Genomic DNA, 18,169 nt, shown 5'->3' on the forward strand with positions numbered 1-18,169 from the left:
GGTTTTGTTAGAAAATGGGAGTTCTTAATTGGCCTCTCTGGAAAACTGGGGAAAATTAGTTCTGTGGCATCCTGCAAGGGCTGGGGGTGGGCAGGTAGCTGGTAAAGAAGAGATAAGGACATCTCAGAAGGTGAACTTGGGGACGCCTCAGTGGCTCAGTCAAGCTTCTGCCTTCGGCTCAGATCATGATTCTGTCCCGCGTCAGGCTCCCTGCTCCATGGGGCGTCTGCTTCTTCCTCTCCCACTCCCCCTGCTTGTGTTCCCTCTCTTGCTGTCTCTCTCTCTTTCTCTCTCTCTCTGTGTCAAATAAAATCTTCAAAAAAAAAAAAAAAGGTGAACTTGGAGGTTTGGGGAAATAAACCCACCCATTGTGTGCTGGTCCCTTTCTTGAGTTGGCAAAGTGTTGGTGCATGACCCCCCTGCAGACCTGGGATCCTGGGACCTCGGAAGCTGTGTCATGGGCCTCTCAGCTCATGTCCCGCTGGGGGACAGCTCCCATGGGAGCCAAGCTGTTAGACTGGCAGGTTTTTCACTACCTGCCTTGCAAAAGGAGGAGTGGAGACAGTGAGCAAAGTTGAATTCCTTGTTTTCTTGGCGTTTGCTCTGCTGTTTTTACAAAATAGCACGTAAAAGGACCCAAGAATCTTACATAAGAAAAATAGCCCATTGGGGGCCCCAATTTATCTGACACCTTGCCCAGTTCCTGTCCCACTTGCCCTCCCATCCTGGGTTTCAACTCTGTCTTCATTCATTCATCTGAAGAAAGACTGGGTTGTTTGCACTTTTGATAAAGTACGCCTTATATCCATAGTCTTTTCCACATGGAACCATATAGAATGGTCCCTGCCCTACGATCATTTCGATGTTAGCTGTTTTTTTGAAGTTAAGGACCACTCGAGAAGTGTGACCGTGTACAAGTTTTATGCTTACTTGACTTTATCAACTTAGAGATTGGTTCATCGGTAGCTTGTTTTTAAAGATTCTATAGTAAATGTGTTTTCAGGAGAGAAAACGTATTTTTGGAACCTTAGATTTAGGCTTGGAAATGCAAGCCAGGTGATTTTCCGCTAAGTTTAAATTTTAATAATGATTTTAATGGGTCTTCCTAACCAGGCAATAGCCTGATTCACCTAATGGAATAAATGGAATATAAATAAGTCTAAAAGACCTTCCAGGGCCCAGTGACAAGTAGAAACACGAGATTTGTTTTCAAATGAGTGTCCTGCGGAAGTGGGCAAGTACTCCTCTTAAATTCTGTGATTGCTTTCAAAATGAACTACATTTGTGAATTAACATCACGATCCCCAAAATACATGTTGACAAAAATGATAATGCCCAATTTCATATAGTGTCATTCACCTGTTACTTGCATGGCCCCGGGGAGAGGTGTGCAGAAGACGGTGAGTTTCTGATCATTAAACTGACCGTGGGAAAGGTAGGGGTGGCATTTCAGTAATAGCTTTCTTCCCAGAATGAATTGCTTCTTCCCTCACTTTACGAATTACCAATAGAGGTTGGTAAATATTTTTGCAGTGTGGTTGCTTTTTAAAATTGAATCACAAGGCCCGTGTATACGTTCATGGTGGGGTGAGGGGGAATGTTTACAATGGCCTATGAGTAATTTTCCCCCCTTCTTTGGCAGGAAATAACTACATGTTTACCAGATTACTACAAATGGACTCAGTACCTCTTTATTAAACTCTATGAAGCTGGGCTGGCCTATCAGAAGGAGGTAAGTTAAAGTTACCTGCACTGTACAATTTTTTTTTTAAATCTCAGTCTTACTAGAGCACGTCATGGTTAACCAAGCTACAAACCCTGCACAGAAGCAGTAGAAATGAACCCTACCTCAAGTTCATGAATTCAGTCATGGCAGACCCAGAAAGTAACTACTTCCTGGCTGAGTTTGGTGCCTCCAGGACAGTCCCAGGGCTTCTGTCACCCTTGAATTCCACCACCAAGTGTGCCCATCCTGACATCAGGGAGGGAGCAGAGGAAGAGAGGAAGTTTCTCTAAGCCCACGTCTGCTGCCTCTGTCAGCTGTGCGTATCCTGAGTAACTTTACTCCAGGAATCGTGTTTTCTCATCTACTAAATGGGTGGTACCATCTCCCTTGCATGGCCTGGGGGAAGATTTGAGATGCTGTTGAAAGAACAGCTCGCACAGTGGTGCCTGGGTGGCTCAGTCGGTTAAGCATCTGCCTTTGGCTCAGGTCATGATCTCAGGGTCCTTGGGATCGAGCCCCACATTGGGCTCTCTGCTCAGCGGGCTGTCTCCTTCCCCCTCTGCCACTGTGATCTCTCTTGCTCTCACTCTCTCTCAAATAAATAAATAACATCTTCTTTTAAAAAAAGAAAGAACAGCTATTGTAGTCCCTATATCTAGTGGTCTCCCAAGAAATGGGAAGTGCCTGTTTTGGCAGGGGCTCAGTAATGGTAAATAAGCCTTAGATGGGGAGGGAGGAGGGAAGGAGTGTCATAGTGTGGCCATGGTCTGCACTGTCAGGTGTAATAGCCACGAGCAGCGTGTGGTTGTTGATATTTAAATTTAAAGTAATTCAGATGAAGTGATATGAATAACCCTGGTCCTCAGTTACACCAGCCCCGTTCATGTGCTAGTAAGCTAGCATTGGACAGTGCAGATATGGAACATTTCCATCATAACAGAATAGTGACCTGCCAGCAGCACTGGTCTAGAAAATTCAGAAGCGACAAGTAGAAAATCCATTGCACCTTTATGCTGAAGACATTCTCCTTTGATCAGTGGGATTTAAAGAATTACATTTGCTTTTCTGTGGTGATGTCACATGGCTTGGTCTTGCCATGAACAGACTTACGTAGTCATTGTGTTTTAAGTTGAAAAATGTTTAGAATCCGGCACCCAGGCGACTTAGTCGGTTGCCTCAGTCGGTTGAGCTCAGGACCCTTGAGTTGATCCCAGGATCCTGGGATCAAGCCCCGTGTTAGGCTCCCAGCTCGGCGGGGAGTCTGCTTTTCCCTCTACCCCTCCCGGCCCCCCCGCTCATTCTCTTTCTTTCTCTCAAATAAATGAACAAAATCTTTAAAAGAGAATTATAATCACTGTGGAGACAAATGCAGAAGGCTCGATTTGAATTTCACAATAAAACCAAAATTTCACAAAAACCAAAACCCTTGACAACACAAAAATCATATGGCTGATCAAAATTAGAGGGTGAAATCGGGGAAGAAAAGGAGAAGTGTGAGGCGATCCCTTTACCTTTCATAACAACACGGCGGAGAAGAAGAGCTCTTAGAGGGGTACGTCTGTTTTGTTTTAATAGTTAGAAAGGTTGCCATTAAAGCTCAAGGTAAGAAAGACCCCAAAAACTAGAACAGGGGTCAAGGGTGGAAGGAGCGCTGTATGATCAGGCTGAATATTTCCTGTTCCATGGCAGAAGGTCAGTAAAACTGTCTAAAGGTAATATGCCAAAATCAAAGTGTGATTTACTAAAGTGACAGTGGTGAACACCAGGAGAATAGGCAGAAACTGCTCCAGGTGGAGGCATATTTTAATAACCATTCCAGATTATTTATGCATGTGCTTTCTTGATACTACACCAAAACTCAGCAAGTGGTGGTTTTTCAAAGTTAGTTGCGGTAGTAAATCTGAAACATCAATGAACTTTCATACTCTGCTACATTGAAATGCATTGGTCTGTCTTGCACTTTGAATGGATTTTTTTTTTTTTTTTTTTTTTTTATATCCATTCCTCATCTTGTAACATCATGCATCGGTCCCTTGGAAAATCCCCGTCTAGTGAGTTATGCAGATCTTCCAAATGTTGCCATATTTCATCTCAGAATACCATCAGAAGAGTTTTTAAGTGGTGGGAAGCTGTGAAGTTCATGGTGGGCGGATGCAAGTTTTTTAAAATTCTGGTATTTTTTTTTCACTTCAAAGTTCAAATTTCATCACTAACAACAGAAACCATCAGTTGTTTCCCTCAGAGCAGCAGACTCACATCGTTTATTTCTGCGAACATGTTTGCCACGTTCCTGAGTCTCAGTCACCATAGTCGATCATCAGTCATTCTTTCACATAAAATCATAGTTACATGAAAAAACTAAAAATAAAAAAACTGGCCAATCCACTCACCACTCAGATAGTCCCATTTGTGCTTTCTCTCGAGACAACTGTCCAAGTATGGCAACACGTAGGCCTAACGTCCCATTTCATCACAGAAAATATGACAAGGATGTGTGCTCAAGTGTTAGGATGTAAGCACACAAACACATTTTATTGCCTCGTCAAGCACATTATCAGTGAAGCTGACCTTTTTTTTCCCCCCTTTCCCCCGGGAGTGCACAGTGGTCAGGAATCCGGTGTCCCCTCGTAGGGTCTGGCGCCACCGCCTTGCTTCATGCTGAGGGACGACGGTCTCACGCACCATCACTTTTGTACCCTTGGTGCAGATGTGAACACAAGGAAAAAGGCCAACAACGTCTTATTATAATGAAGAGTTTTGACCTGCAGACCCCTTGAAAGGGCCTCAGGGAACCCCAGAGGTCACACTTTGAGAACCACTGTACAAAGTAATCAACACCTACCCCTGTGCCCTGCTCCCATCTTTAAATTGAGAATATTAATATGTGGGTTATTTAAAATACATTGCTGTTGAGTTGATTTTATTTTTTTGGAGGAAGACCCGAGTCCCCATTAGCATTTGGGGGTGAATTAATTGAGAATTTTGTGGAACTGGAGCATACTGATGTCCCACTCCTATAGACCTCCCTGGGTCAGTTTAATTTCTTAAAAGCCATAGCCGTGCCTGGGCCCAGAGCCCCCTCAGGTGGGCAGTGGTGAGAGACCAGAACATCTATCTGGAGTTCCTGCCCGCAGTAGACCTTTTTGTATTGTTAAAGTGTAGTTTCCAAAAGTTACAAACCTGGTTCCCGCCCAGATACAAAATGAACATGCATCAGAGGTTTTATCCAACTTATCGTTAGTGGGGAAACCAGTCATAGGTTAAGACTGGTTCAAATTGAGATTTTGAGAATGGAGATTTATAGAGTCAGAGGAACACTGAAATGAACCTGCTAATAGAATCCAAGCCACCTAATGTCCTACAAGGCAGTAAGCCTAACTTTGGGAGTATCCTTCACTATGAAATAAATCACGTGCATTTTCACTGGATGGGAGCTGTTGGCATTATTCTCAGATAGAAACCATTTGCACTGGGATGAGTTTTCTTTAAGTTAAGCTCTCCCCTTGCACCCGGGCTGGATTGTAAAACAACTTAAATCATAGTAAATAAAAAGCCAAACCAAGGTACCAGCCTCTAGAAAATCAGATCATCCCTGGGGGATATGGGCCTGCTAGACCACCCCAGCCTACATGGAAAGGATACTACTTCCTGGTCCCTTTTGTCTATTTCTGAGATCTGACTAATTTTTCTTAAAAGCATTATTCAGCAGTTTGAAGGGAAAGGGTAGGAAGGGAATGAGTGGAAAATTATCAACAGATTTCGGCGTTGATCTGGTGGCCCGACAGGCTCATTTCCAGAAGAGCAGCCCTGGCTCCAGTAATTATATCCAGAAGGGGCTTCACACTGGCATCACCCTTGTGTCCAGGCAGAGGGAGGGAGATAGCAGGAGCTACATTATGTTTCCCAGGTGACAGGATGACCTCAGATCCAAGTAAGACATGAAAGCGGAGGGTGCCCTGCAGGTAAACCGCAGGAAAGGGTAAACGGTTGGTGGAACAGTGTAAGCAGGTGTCTTGGGTTATCCAACGTTCCCTTGCCGCAGTGGTGTGGTTACTGTTGATTTTCTATGCTTCTACCTCTTCCTCTGCCTGCTCCTCCCCTGCTTGTGCTCTTTGCTCTCTCTCTCTCTCTCTCTCCCCCTCTCTGGCAAATAAATAAATCAATAAAATCTTCAAAAAAATTAAAATTTTATATGCATGAGATGTTGAAATGATGGGGCGCATTGACTTAATAGCGTAAGCATTTCTGGCACGGAGCCCTTGCGTGTGCTGTGTAATATTCCTTCACTGGATTTTATTCTTTGTAGCTATTTATTTTCTGTTTCAATTGAATTTTTGAATACATTGAAGATTTATGGTAGTATTCCTATACATAGGACACTTGCTTCTCTGTCTCCGCCCTTGGGTTTTTTCCGGTACCTCTCACAGCACATCAAAGATAGGAAACTGAACCTTGTCACTCTTGGGTTGGATCCAAAGCCAATCACACGTGGCATCTTAGGAGCTAAGCAACTTTTTTAAAGACATTAGGGATTCTGGGAGAGGGTCTCATGGCATGCACACAGGCTCCTGCTGGCTCCAGATGTCTCTCTCCTTCTCACCTCGCACCCCCCCCCCCACTGCATCCCCTTGGAGAACACAATTCAGTTTCCTCCACTGACAGCTTCTCTCTTAGAAACAACTTGTATTCATTTCCTATTGTTGCTGCTGTAACAAGTGACCACAAACGGGGTATTCTAAAAACAACACAAGTTGATCATCTTACAGTTCTGAGGTCAGAAGTCCATTAAAAGTGGGTCTCCCTGGGATAAAAAGATGCCAGTAGGGCTGCCTTCCTTCTGGAGACTCTAGAGGAGAATGGGTTTGCTTGCCTTTTCCAGCTTCTGGAAACTGCCTGCTTTCCTTGACTTTTGACCCCACTTCCCTCTCCCACCCTCAATCTACAAAGCCAGAGCCTAGGATCTTGCAGTCTCTCTGCCCTGTGCATCCACCATCCCACCTCCTTCTGACTCTCCTGCCTCCCCCTTTCTCTTCGAAGAGTCTTTGACATGACTTTGGGCCCACCTGGATAATCCAGGCTGATCTCTCCAATCTGGAAATCCTTCATTTGATCATATCGTGCAAGACCCTTTCGCCATGTAGGTAACATATTCACCAGTTTCAGGGACCAGGATGTGGACATCTTTGGGTTATGATTGTTCTGCCTGCCATAAGCCTCTTCTCCCTGATTCCCTGAGGATTAACCAGATCGGTGATTTTGAAGAACCTGGTGTGCCTGGCACACAGTTGGTGCTCAATAAATGCCTGCCTGAGCATGCCCGTGGAGTTACCCGGAGTCGTGGTTCGTCGAAATTGGAAAAAAACTCCTAAAGCTTCCTGGCTAATTCTAAGGCACCCCATCCACAGCCAGGTATTAGGGAAGAATAAGGTAGCTTATTCTCTGGATTTGATTTAGAAAGATAGTGGTTTTGTTGCTACTTGTTGCCTGAAAGGTGTTTGGTGTATTAATTTTTTTGGAGTCCGCCCAGCCATGATCTTAAGAAAAAAATTCCAGGGGCGCCTGGGTGGCTCAGTGGGATAAAGCCTCTGCCTTCAGATCAGGTCATGGTCCCAGGTTCCTGGGATCGAGCCCCGTATCGCCCCGCATCGGGGGGGGGGGGGTGTCTCTGCTCAGCAGGGAGCCTGCTTCCTCCTCTCTCTCTGCCTGCTTCTCTGCCTACTTCTGATCTCCATCTGTCAAATAAATAAAATCTTTAAAAGAAAAAAAAAGGAAAGAAAGAAAGAAAGAAATCCCAAATAGAAGGCAGAAATGCATACTTGGTATGTTTGAAGATCTGCGTTAGCCCTGTGCAAGGTATTATATTTCATGTAGGTCTCCTTTTTATTGGGTAGCTATTTCCAGATTGGCTTTAAAACATACAACGAATCAATGTCAGTTGGTATTCCGCTCACACGGTTTATTGCGAAATACAAACTTTTGAAATTAACATCAGGAAGTTAACTGACTCTAGAAAGACTCCAGGAAACATTCTCTGTGAAGCAATTTAAGCCCAAAATAACCCACCTATTAATAATGCCTTTCCTCTAACAGCATTGTCATAACTTTTTTTGAAATAGGAGATAGCCTTAACCCTTAAATTCAGTTCTGGCATAAGCTGTCTAAATGAACTTACATTTGGGGAGAGTATTTTAGCAAAGCATTACCAAACATAGCTGGAGTGTGGAAGTCTTTTGTCCATGACTAGCGCCGTCCATCAAAATGCTCGTTTCCTTTGCAAACGGCATCTCTTCTTGCTCTCATGAACCAAAAAATATTTTCAGCCAAAACAATGGCCATAAAGACGTACACTTGGCAGAACGTTCATTTCACCGCTCTGGTTTAAAAAAAAAAATGACTGAGAGGTAGTTCATGGGGAGGGTGCCGTGTTATGCTTGAGCATTGGGAATTGTGGAAGCCACCCAATCTGTGAGTTTGCCTTTGGGCTCCTGCAGGATTTCAGAGACAGCTGGGGACGGAGCTAATGCACTCACCCCAGTGAGCCAGGTTTGCAGCATCCGGGAGCAGGGAGCGGGCAGGGACCACACAGGGTGCGCACACCCGCAGCCTCTCCCGCTCTGCCCCCTGGTGGCGACGGAAGGCAGTAGCAGTAAATAACCGGTCGCCTTGGAAACCCTCCCCTTCGGACTCAAGTCTAAACTCAGGCCCATCCAGGGTGGAAGGGAGCAAGATGGATTTTGAGAGTTTGATTTTTTTAATAAGGTCTTTGTGGTGTTCCTTAATGAGGCATGGTTTTGTCGGGAAACTAGCTAGTGGACCTTGAGAAAATCAGTACCCTAAAGCATCCTTCTGGAACCCGCAGCTGCCTCACAGAATACTTGGGAAATTGTAGGAGAGCCTGAGGAGATAGCAGCAAGGAAAATGATGGAGAGTAGCCCGAGGCCTGAGGAGGGAGGCTTTGGCCAGGAGATGAAAGCATGGCAATGGAAGGAGTGATCTAGAAGGGACCGGTGCCCTATATGAAGGAAGGGGAAGGAGGACGCACATGAAAGGGGAGGTTGAGATGAAGCAGGAGGTCTGGAACAGGAGGCTCACTGGGCCAGTTGGTGCCACACAGCTGCTGTGTCACAGAGAGAATTGATAAGTGAGAATTCGAGAAGAAAACACCCTGAGAATCCCCAGTGGTGCCCGTAATCGCCCACACCTCTGAGAACCTACAATCCAAGAAGGGAAGCGGGGAGGGGGCAGAAATGATGGGACACCCACCTCGTGGCCATGGCTGATTGAGGTTTAGGAGTGTGTCACGGGGCGCATTTCTGAAAGGCTTTCTGAAAGCGTCCCACGAATCACTCAAACAAACAAAAAATACAGATGTTGGTATTTAACCCTTGATCCACTGGAGAAATTCTCTTATTTGGAACAGCTCCTTCTGTGATGTTGCCAGATAACTTATGTGAGTGAAGCAGTGGGCAGAACCTCACGGAGTTCTGTGTGTTTGCAGGTGTTTTCATGGTTTCATGGATCGATTTAATCAGTGATTTAAGGTTGGTTTTGAAATACCGACACAGGTTGTGTTACCAATGAGCCTAGTTTACTGTAAGGGAGCCCGGAGGTGGCTCTAGTAGGTGTTGGCAAACAAAGGTCAATCAGGAAAGGAAAAGACGTGACCTTAGTCAGTGACGTTGTCCAGAAACAATATTAAATGTAGCAAGACTGTGCTTGAGTAGTAGTCAGGGTGTCTGTCAAAGTCAGTGTTCAAGACGTAAAAATCCAGGAACGCCGGATAAGAGAAGACCCTGGTTTCCAGGGAGGTTGCATGGTAGACTTTCATAAGAATGGAGACCTGAGAAAAGGGATTTGGGAAGCAGGTCCTGGAGGCCTCACGAGGCTGCACATGCTACATAGCCAGAACCTCAGTGGCCCTGTATTTGGCACACCCCCTGGATTAACCCCCTGCAGAGAGGCTGCACCTGAACCCAGCAGGTCTGGGGATGGGCTGGATTGTAGTCCTGGGAAGAAAAGCCAGTGGTTTCTCCCAGCTGATGCATCTTTGATTTGAGATGCTATTTCCTTTGGTCTTTTTCTCTCCCCCACCAAGACTTTCGGTGGGGGTGGGGGGTGCAAAATTGGTTTTGTGTTTTGCTTTTATTTGTCTTTCGTTCAATGCCAGGATTTTATTATAACGTATAAACCTCTTTGGAGTACAGCTCCCTCATTGTATTTTGTAACCTGGAGCCTGCGAGATGCCAGGCTGTGCTGGAAATGTTGATAAGAAAATAAAGTCCTATTTGTTTTTGTAATCTGCAGTGCTGTTTGTTTCTCCCATATCCTCAAAGGTCTGTCTGTCGTCCGTCCGTCTGTCTTTCTTTCTTTCTTTCCTTCTTCCTTCCTTCCTTCCTTTCTTTCTTTCTCCTCTATTTTATACAGTTTTAGTTGTACATCTTTTTTGGGGGGATGGGGGCTCTTGAAAGACCTGTCAGTGTTACTAAATAATACTTGGCCCTTTCATTTTCTCTTTTATTCTTTCTTTCTTTCCTTTTTTTTTTTTTTAAGATTTTATTTATTTATTTGACACAGAGAGAGAGAGATCACAAGCAGGCAGAGAGGCTGGCAGAAAGAGAGGGGAAGCGGGCTCCCTGCTGAGCGGAGAGTCCGATGCAGGACTCCATCCCAGGACCCTGAGACCATGACCTGAGCCGAAGGCAGAGGCTTAACCCACTTAACCCAGGCGCGCCTATTTTATTTTTTTAAGATTTATCTATTTAAGAGAGAGGGGAAAATAATGAGTGGGGGAGGGGCAGAGGGAGAGAGAGAGTTCTCACACACACTCCCCGCTGAGTTCAAAGCCCTATCCTGAGATCATGACCTGAGCCTAAACCAAGAGTCAACACTCAACCAGCTGAGCCACCTAGACCCCCTTATCTTTTCATTTGAAGTGGTACCCCTCCCTGTAACCCCTAATCCAGGCAGTGATAGTAGAGAAGTGAGTCACGTTTTTAGATTTGGAGAGAGATTAGAGCTAGAGAAAGAGAGCGAACTCAAGCAGGGGGAGCACAAGCAGAGGGAGAGGGAGAAGCAGGCTCCCTGCTGAGCAAGGAGTTCGATGTGGGACTCAATCCCAGAACCCTGGGATCATGACCAGAGCTGAAGGCAGCTGCCCAACCCACCAAGCCACCCAGGTGCCCCACATCTAGGATACATTTGTCTTAGATTTTGTCTCTCTGTATTTATGGATTCAAGGTTTTCAGGGACTGTGGAACAAGAGGGAAAAGATCATTCAGTGCAGACCTCGCCCACCCCCTGCCCCGCCTCTGTGCTTTGCAGGCTTCCGTTTTTCAGTGGCTACACTAGGTTTTAGTAGTAAAACTAACCCACAGATGGGTTAGTCTGTCTTCCACTCCTAGTTTTTAGATGTGTCTCTAGATCAGTCATGGTCTCGGCAGGAAATAAAGAACACACCCGAAAGCAGTTACTGAAGAAAATGTAATGAAAAGACTGGTTCTGTACAGAGCTTAGGGAAACCCACAAGCAGTGGTCAGGCACCTGGCGCTGGCCACAGAGGGAGGCCTTTGCCAGCCTAGTCTGAAGGAACCATTGTTGGAACTGGGAGAAGTGGAAGCAGAGGCCTGTGTGATAGAGGCTGCGTTGCCTTTGGGACCACCAGACACCACCTGACCGGGAGGATGCCAAGGTGCCTCTCACCGTTGAGTGCAGGAGTAGGGCAGGTGGCCCGGTGAGCGCAGGTGTAGAGATCAGCTTCCTGAGGTGCAGACCAGGGTGGAAAGAGGATTTGGAGGGGCACATGGGGGGAGGGGCAGAGGGAGAGAGAGAATCTTCAAGCAGACTCCCCGCTGAGCACAGAGCCCAACCTGGGGCTTGATCCCATGACCCCAAGATAAGGACGTGAGCTGAAATAAAGATTCGGCCACTCAACTGACTGAGCCACCCAGGCGCCCCTTATTTTAAAAATTCTTCTAGAAATAGCGAGTATCAAGTTAGAATATTTCAGTGCCTGGACATATCTTCTTTGGATTCATTGTATTCATTTGTATTCATTGACACCTTTGTTCTAAGTTTTACCTTAATGTCATAGAATGAACATCAACAGCAAACCTACTTTTTTCAGTGACAACAGAAATGAATGAGAATTCTGCACAGAAGCTTCATGATGGTTAAGACCATTATGGTTCAGTCAGTCGGACGCATCCATGGGGGTAGATTTCAGAATATTGCTGCCTTTCGGGGGCAGATACTGATTTGAGAGAAGTCGCAACAGAATTTTCTGGGATGCTGGGAATGTTCCATACCTTGATAATGAGCAGTGATAAAAACTCGTTCAGTCGTACACTTCTGATTGATCCACGTTACTCTCTGTATGTTCTACCTTAATTTAAAAGGAGTTTTTAGGGGCTCCTGGGTGGCTCAGTCGATTAAGCTTCCGACTCTTGATTTGCTGACCTTTCAACACACTCAGTGATCTTGCGGTGGTGAGATCGAGCCCCGTGTCGGGCTCCACGCTCAACTGGGAGTCTGCTTGGGATCTTGCCTCTGCAGAATCCTCTGCCTCCCCACCCCCACACTCATGCACTCTCTCTCTCTCTCTCAAATCAATCAGTCAATCTTAAAAAACAAAACAAAAACAGCAGTTTTTACAAGTGGCAAAAATTTTTATAGTTTCGAAAGACCTGAGTTCCTGCCCATACTCTCACTTCCTGACTCTGTGACCTTAGACAAGTTATCTAATCTCTCTATTTCTCAACTTCCCCATCTAACATTGGGGTAGTAATATTCTTACCTCCACTGTCTGGCCGATGAACTCACAAGCGTGGGTAGCGTGCTACATGAGGGGCAAGTCTTTTGCTAACACCACAAGGCTCTCTGGCCCCAGGAGTAAGTCTGATAGTAATTCTTGCTACAAGTAATAGTAATAATATAATATTCTTACCTCTTCAGAAGGGCCAACCTTAGCACAGCATCTGGTGTGTGGTAATCACTCGATACATGTTAGCTATTTATATTCAAATAAATATATTTGTTTTCCCTAAAATAACCTGATTCTGCTAAGTTTCAGGTACCATTTTTTTTCTTTTCCTCTATTTACTAAAATCCCTAATCCTGCAGGTTCATCCTCTCACACCAGAAGATACCAAACTTATTTAGGCATGTGCTCACAGGCTCCCTCCCAATCCTGCTCGAAGGTGAAAACGTGGAGGTAGTTCTTGTATTCTGTTTTTTTGTTGTTGTTCAACAACGCGCTGGTGGTTTCCTTGCCCAGTGGTCCTCCCAAGGAGATGCCCTCAAGTCTCAGGGCAGAGATCCTGCTCTTGCTGACTCGCACACATGCAAGGAGCCTCAAGGTGACCCTATTCCGTACGCTCACCAGACGGCATCGTTTTGTTCTATGAACTTTAACAGGCCTTGGTTAACTGGGACCCGGTGGACCAAACGGTGCTTGCGAACGAGCAGGTGGATGAACACGGCTGTTCATGGCGTTCTGGAGCAAAGGTGGAGCAGAAGTACCTCCGACAGTGGTTTATTAAGACAACTGCTTATGCAAAGGTGAGTGTCCGCCTGGTGGTCCCCCCTCCCCAGTAATGCTGTCTGTGCTAGGAGGCAACACCAAGGTCTTCTGGGTATTGGTGAGCCTCACTGTTGGTATTAAACTCTACGAAGGGCTCTTGGAGCCACGGGTGTGTAGACTGGGAGCACGTGAGCCTCAGGGTCACTCACGGCGAGGGTGATGGGTTTGGGTGTTTTAGAGATAAGTCAAGAATGGCACCTGGGGGTCATTGTTGGACATTGCTTGCTGACCTTCCAACACACTCAATGATTGTGCTGCCATAGAGGCCAAACAACGTTCAGTTTTATTTGCAGTTATATCAGCAATAAAGCTAGGAAGGAAAAATATATCTTCCTCTGTATAGTACTAGGAAAACCTCCAGCAAGAGAGTAGGACATTTCAGAGGGTCCAGAGAAGGCCATCTAAAAGGAGTGAAGAGGGGCACCTCGGTGGCTCAGTCTGTTAAGCCTCTGCCTTTAGCTCAGGTCATGATCTCAGGGTTCTGAGATCGAGCCCCGCATCGGCCTCCTTGCTCAGTGGGGAGTCTGCTTCTCCCTCTCCCAGTGCCCCCCCACTTGTGTGCGTGCTCTATCTTAAATAAACAAATAAATAAAATCTTATTAAAAAATAAAATAAAATATGGAGCACCTGGGTGGCTCAGTGGGTTAAAGACTGGGTCATGATCTCGGGGTCCTGGGATCAAGCTCCGCATCGGGCTCTCTGCTCAGCAGGGAGCCTGCTTCCTCTCTCTCTCGCTCTCTGCCTGTGTCTCTGCCTACTTGTGATCTCTGTCTGTCAAATAAATAAAAAATAAAATAAATAGAATAGAAGGAGTGACAGGTTGGTCTGTCTCCATGGAGGAAGACCAGAGTGAAAAGGAACTAAACCAGGATCCAAAGCTCTGATTCTAATTCTTGTGTCCCGATTAATAGTGTAAACTGGGATGAGTCAGGAGGCTCAGTTTTCTCATCAGTAAAAGGAGAGGGTGGGACCAAGTGGTTCTTAAGGTAGCTTCTGGCTCTTTCTGTGTTCAGGGATTGAAGGCAAAGCCAGCCGTTGAAAGAGGGGGCTTGCTTATTAAATCACCAATAGCCTGAGCAGCAGAATGCCTCCTGGATATGCCAGAACCACTCTCTGCCAAATGTCCTCCGGGCTTACCAAGTTTCGGGGTATGAAATTGAGGGACGTGGCTAGAGCCAACCAGGGACACTTCCCATGGCAGTTTGATGAGCCCCATAGTTTTTCACTTGGGAGTGGACATAAACAGGACATGAGAGGATAAGGACATCTTGAAAGGCCAGTGACTGCGGGGGTAGTTCTCCCCCCGCGGTAGTTCTCCCCCCACAGCAGTCACCGTAAGGATAGTTAAACCCAGCCGTAGTAGCCCCTGGGGTGCTCTGTCGGAGAGACAGTAGTCTGCTGAAAATGGACTTTGGGTCCGATCCAACACTGTACTTCTTATATGCCAAGAAAGCACAAAGTTATAAATAACCACTGATCACAACAAAACTTGGCTGAATTAGAACCACCGCACAGCAGCTCACAATACCAGTGCCATATGGGTATATGACCTCCAGTTTTCTCACTCAAAAGACAGGTCTTCAGTGAGGCACTTTTCCCATGATAGCTTCCTCAGAATGTAGCAGAGGAGAGCATATGGATTTGGAACTTGTTACCACAGTGCCTTGCTCCCTTGAAGCACACGGTCGCGTTGAGAGACTGATTGAGAAAAATGAAGCTGAAGACACTGTTCCCGGTAACATCCCAGGCAGTGGGAGCCCCAGTCTGCTGACAGTTGGGGTCCATTGCATTACTGGTTGTGGGGGAAGCCAGGTCACCCCCAGATGACTCTGTAATAGGCATTGTGGGAAAGGCCATGTCATTAGCTCTTTCTTTCTTTCTTCTTTTTTTTTTTTTGACCTCTGCCTCCAGTTGGAGATGTTATAACCTAACTGAGGGACATTATTCTTTAAATTGTCAGCTGTGAAATTTCAGCTGTTCAGCAGAAATTGTTAGTTACCATGGTGATTCCCCTGGTTCCTGCTGAACTCCTGTGCAGATTTATTGAAAAAGCTGTCTTTGGAGGTCAGCACTTGGTTTGCCCTGAAAATCAAGAGAAGAGAGAGTGGTGTGGCAGTGGTGGGGTGAGCAGAAATCTACATTCACTGCAGGTCCTCGGCCGAGGGCTGCACAGGCACAAAAGCAAGACTCCAGAAGGCCTAACAGAGCATGATCATAAAGAGACTGAGAGGAGATCAGATTCCAGAGGACTGCAGAGTGCTCAGAGATCTTGGAGTTAGGGCCCAGCCAGAAGTATACAGTTGAGACCCCCAAAAGGCCATATGTTAGAAGTGTGGATGACACCTGAGGACCAAAGACAAAATCAAAATACTCACTCAGCTTAATAAAAAGTAAAAATAAACCCGACGGTTTTGAAAGGAACTTTCGGAACCAAACGTAGCACTTTTAAAGGGAGACGACATCATCCAGACTCTACATGGTTGGTTTTTATGCATATGCCCCACATACAATAAAAGAAGTACTAGACTTGCGAAAAATTGGGAAATTGTGGCCGGTAATCAAGAGAAGATAAGGGAGAGGGGGCAGCCCTTGAGCCCAGTAGAACCAGATCCTGAGATGACCCAGATGTTAGAATTAGGAGGTAAAGCCAGAGACATCAGTTCTATAAATGGTCTGGGACTTAAAGGAAAAAATGGTCATGATGAGTGAACAGATGGTGAATCTCAGAAGAGAGAAGGAAACTATTTAAAAAAAAGAAGAAGAAGAACTGGAAATCTAGAACAGAAACTACAATATCTGAAATAGAAAATCACTGTTTGGGCTGCAAAGTGATGAGAAGGGTTGAGGAAGGCCATAAAGTTGGAGGGGAGCACCTTCGTCTAGGGGCTGTCGTGTGTGGTGGCCCCAAAATAGAAATGTATATGGTGATTTTGAGAAGCTGAAAGAATGGCAATACAACTGAAACAGAGAGCCAAGAGGAGAGATTCAGTAGGGCTGGAGAAGCTGGAGGTTGGGGTGGCCAGATCAGGCAAGGCCTTTTAGGTCTTAAGGAATCTGGACTTTATCATGGGGGGCATGGGAAGCCATGGAAGGACTCCAAGAGAGGGGATGACACAGTCAGATTTGTGTTTTTTGTTTTTGTTTTTAAGATTTTATTTATTTATTTATTTATTTATTTATTTATTTATTTATTTGAGAGAGAGAGTTCACAAGCAGGGAGAGTGGAAGAGGGAGAACCAGGCTCCCAGCTGAGCAGAGAGCCCGATGCGGGACTTGATCCCGGGACCCCCAGATCATGACCTGAGCTGAAGGCAGTCGCCTAACCAATGGAGCCACCCAGGTGCCCCAGATTTGTGTTTTTATAAATTCACTGTGGAAAGAGCAAGTGTGGATGCAAAGACGAGTTAAGAGGCTATTGGAGTAATCCGGGTGTGCGTACCTTCGACGAGGTGGGAGGAGTGGGGAGAGATGGGCAGGTTAGGAAAATACGCAGATGGTGAAATTTGTAGCACTTGAGATCTATTGGATGAGAGTGTGTAGGGGGATGGTGTTATTAAGTACCCTGACTTAGACACTAAGTGGATGATTAAGCTGCTGATTGCCATAGGGAGCCCTAAAAGGGACATATTCCTGACCCTTTTGAGTATGCAGTGGCCGTGAGGCTGTTGCATAGAGATGTGCCAATAATAGGCCCTTGGATAAATGGGGTTGAAACTTCCAAGATCAAATGACATAAGGCATCTACTTTATAACCTGGTATGATAGAAATAGTGTTGAATCAGGGAGGAGGTCCTGCTATAGAGAGAAGGATCAGTTAGTAATACTTTCTGCTGCAAGTAGCTGAAAACCTGAGTTAATGGTGGCTTAAACAAATGGGGGTGGACTTTTCCCACATAAGAAGGCCCAAGTTGCTGGGACTGAACCAGAATCGGGCTCTGAATTGGCATCTCGGTGGTTCTCTCGGCCCTTCCTTCCTGCCTGTCACCTCATGGTCGCAAGATGGCTGCTGCAGCTCCAGACATCACATTTCCATTCAAGAGAAAGAAACAGAAGGGGCCATGTGAGCAAGTGTTTCTTTTATTATCTGGAAAGCAAGGACTTTCCTGCAAATCCCCCCAAAAATTCCACTGATGTTCTCTTGGCCCCAGTTAGGTCATGTGGCTAATCCCCAGCTTCAGGGGAGACAAGGAAAGCAAGCTTGGGCTTTTTAGCTTCTGTAGCCAAGCTGTTAAGCTGTTTGAGGGAAGGGGATGGCCAGTGGGCTGTGCCCACCACAGTCCTCTTTAGAGCTTTGTGTCCGCGTCTGGTTTTGCTGTTCTGGGAGCTGCCTCTGTGACACAGGGCTGGCAGTCCGCTGGGGGACGTGGCTCTGGAAGGGCCCTCCTTTTCGTCACTTACCTTCCCGATGAAGAATGATGATGCCTGATGCAAAAATTACAGGGAACCCTCAAATGCAAAAATCCTTTATTAAGCCTGTTCTGTGATGTTACTGGATTTTTCTCCCCCTTCCCCTTCCCCCTGCCAGTCTCGCTAGGACTGTTTGCTTTGTAAAATGTGAAGAAAACTTGGAGTGGGAGTATCTGAAGCACATGAATTTGTCTTGGCAGGGATGTGTGGGAGGTATCTGGTGGGCAGCACGGCGAGGTGAGAACCGGGGGAGGAGCAGGGATTGCAGACCTCCGCACACAAAGCAAAAGAGATTCAGGGTCTGATGGAGCGAACGCCTCAGTACCTGCCAGCAGGGTGACAGCTGGAAGGCGAGACAAATAGAGTCGGCTTCCCATTTGAACTTTTCTAATAGATCTGTGGTTTTGATTTCTGCGGCTGCCTCCCCCAGGCCCTCAGACGCCGGGCAGTGTCCATAG

General features: G+C 46.1%; 1 protein-coding gene across 2 annotated transcripts in view; it reads left to right on the forward strand.

The window, feature by feature from the left end:
* Window positions 1-18,169, forward strand: part of LARS2 (leucyl-tRNA synthetase 2, mitochondrial) — a 148,128-nt gene that overhangs the window by 49,183 nt on the left and 80,776 nt on the right. For both annotated transcript variants that reach the window (XM_032867828.1, XM_032867827.1), the window contains exons 6-7: window positions 1,643-1,732; window positions 13,139-13,282. In XM_032867828.1, the coding sequence (XP_032723719.1) occupies window positions 1,643-1,732; window positions 13,139-13,282 (234 nt within the window). The remainder of the gene's footprint in view (window positions 1-1,642; window positions 1,733-13,138; window positions 13,283-18,169) is intronic.

The sequence above is a fragment of the Lontra canadensis genome, unplaced genomic scaffold (genome assembly GCF_010015895.1).
Source record: "Lontra canadensis isolate GAN:19392208 unplaced genomic scaffold, GSC_riverotter_1.0 scaffold35, whole genome shotgun sequence".
Taxonomy (NCBI): domain Eukaryota; kingdom Metazoa; phylum Chordata; class Mammalia; order Carnivora; family Mustelidae; genus Lontra; species Lontra canadensis.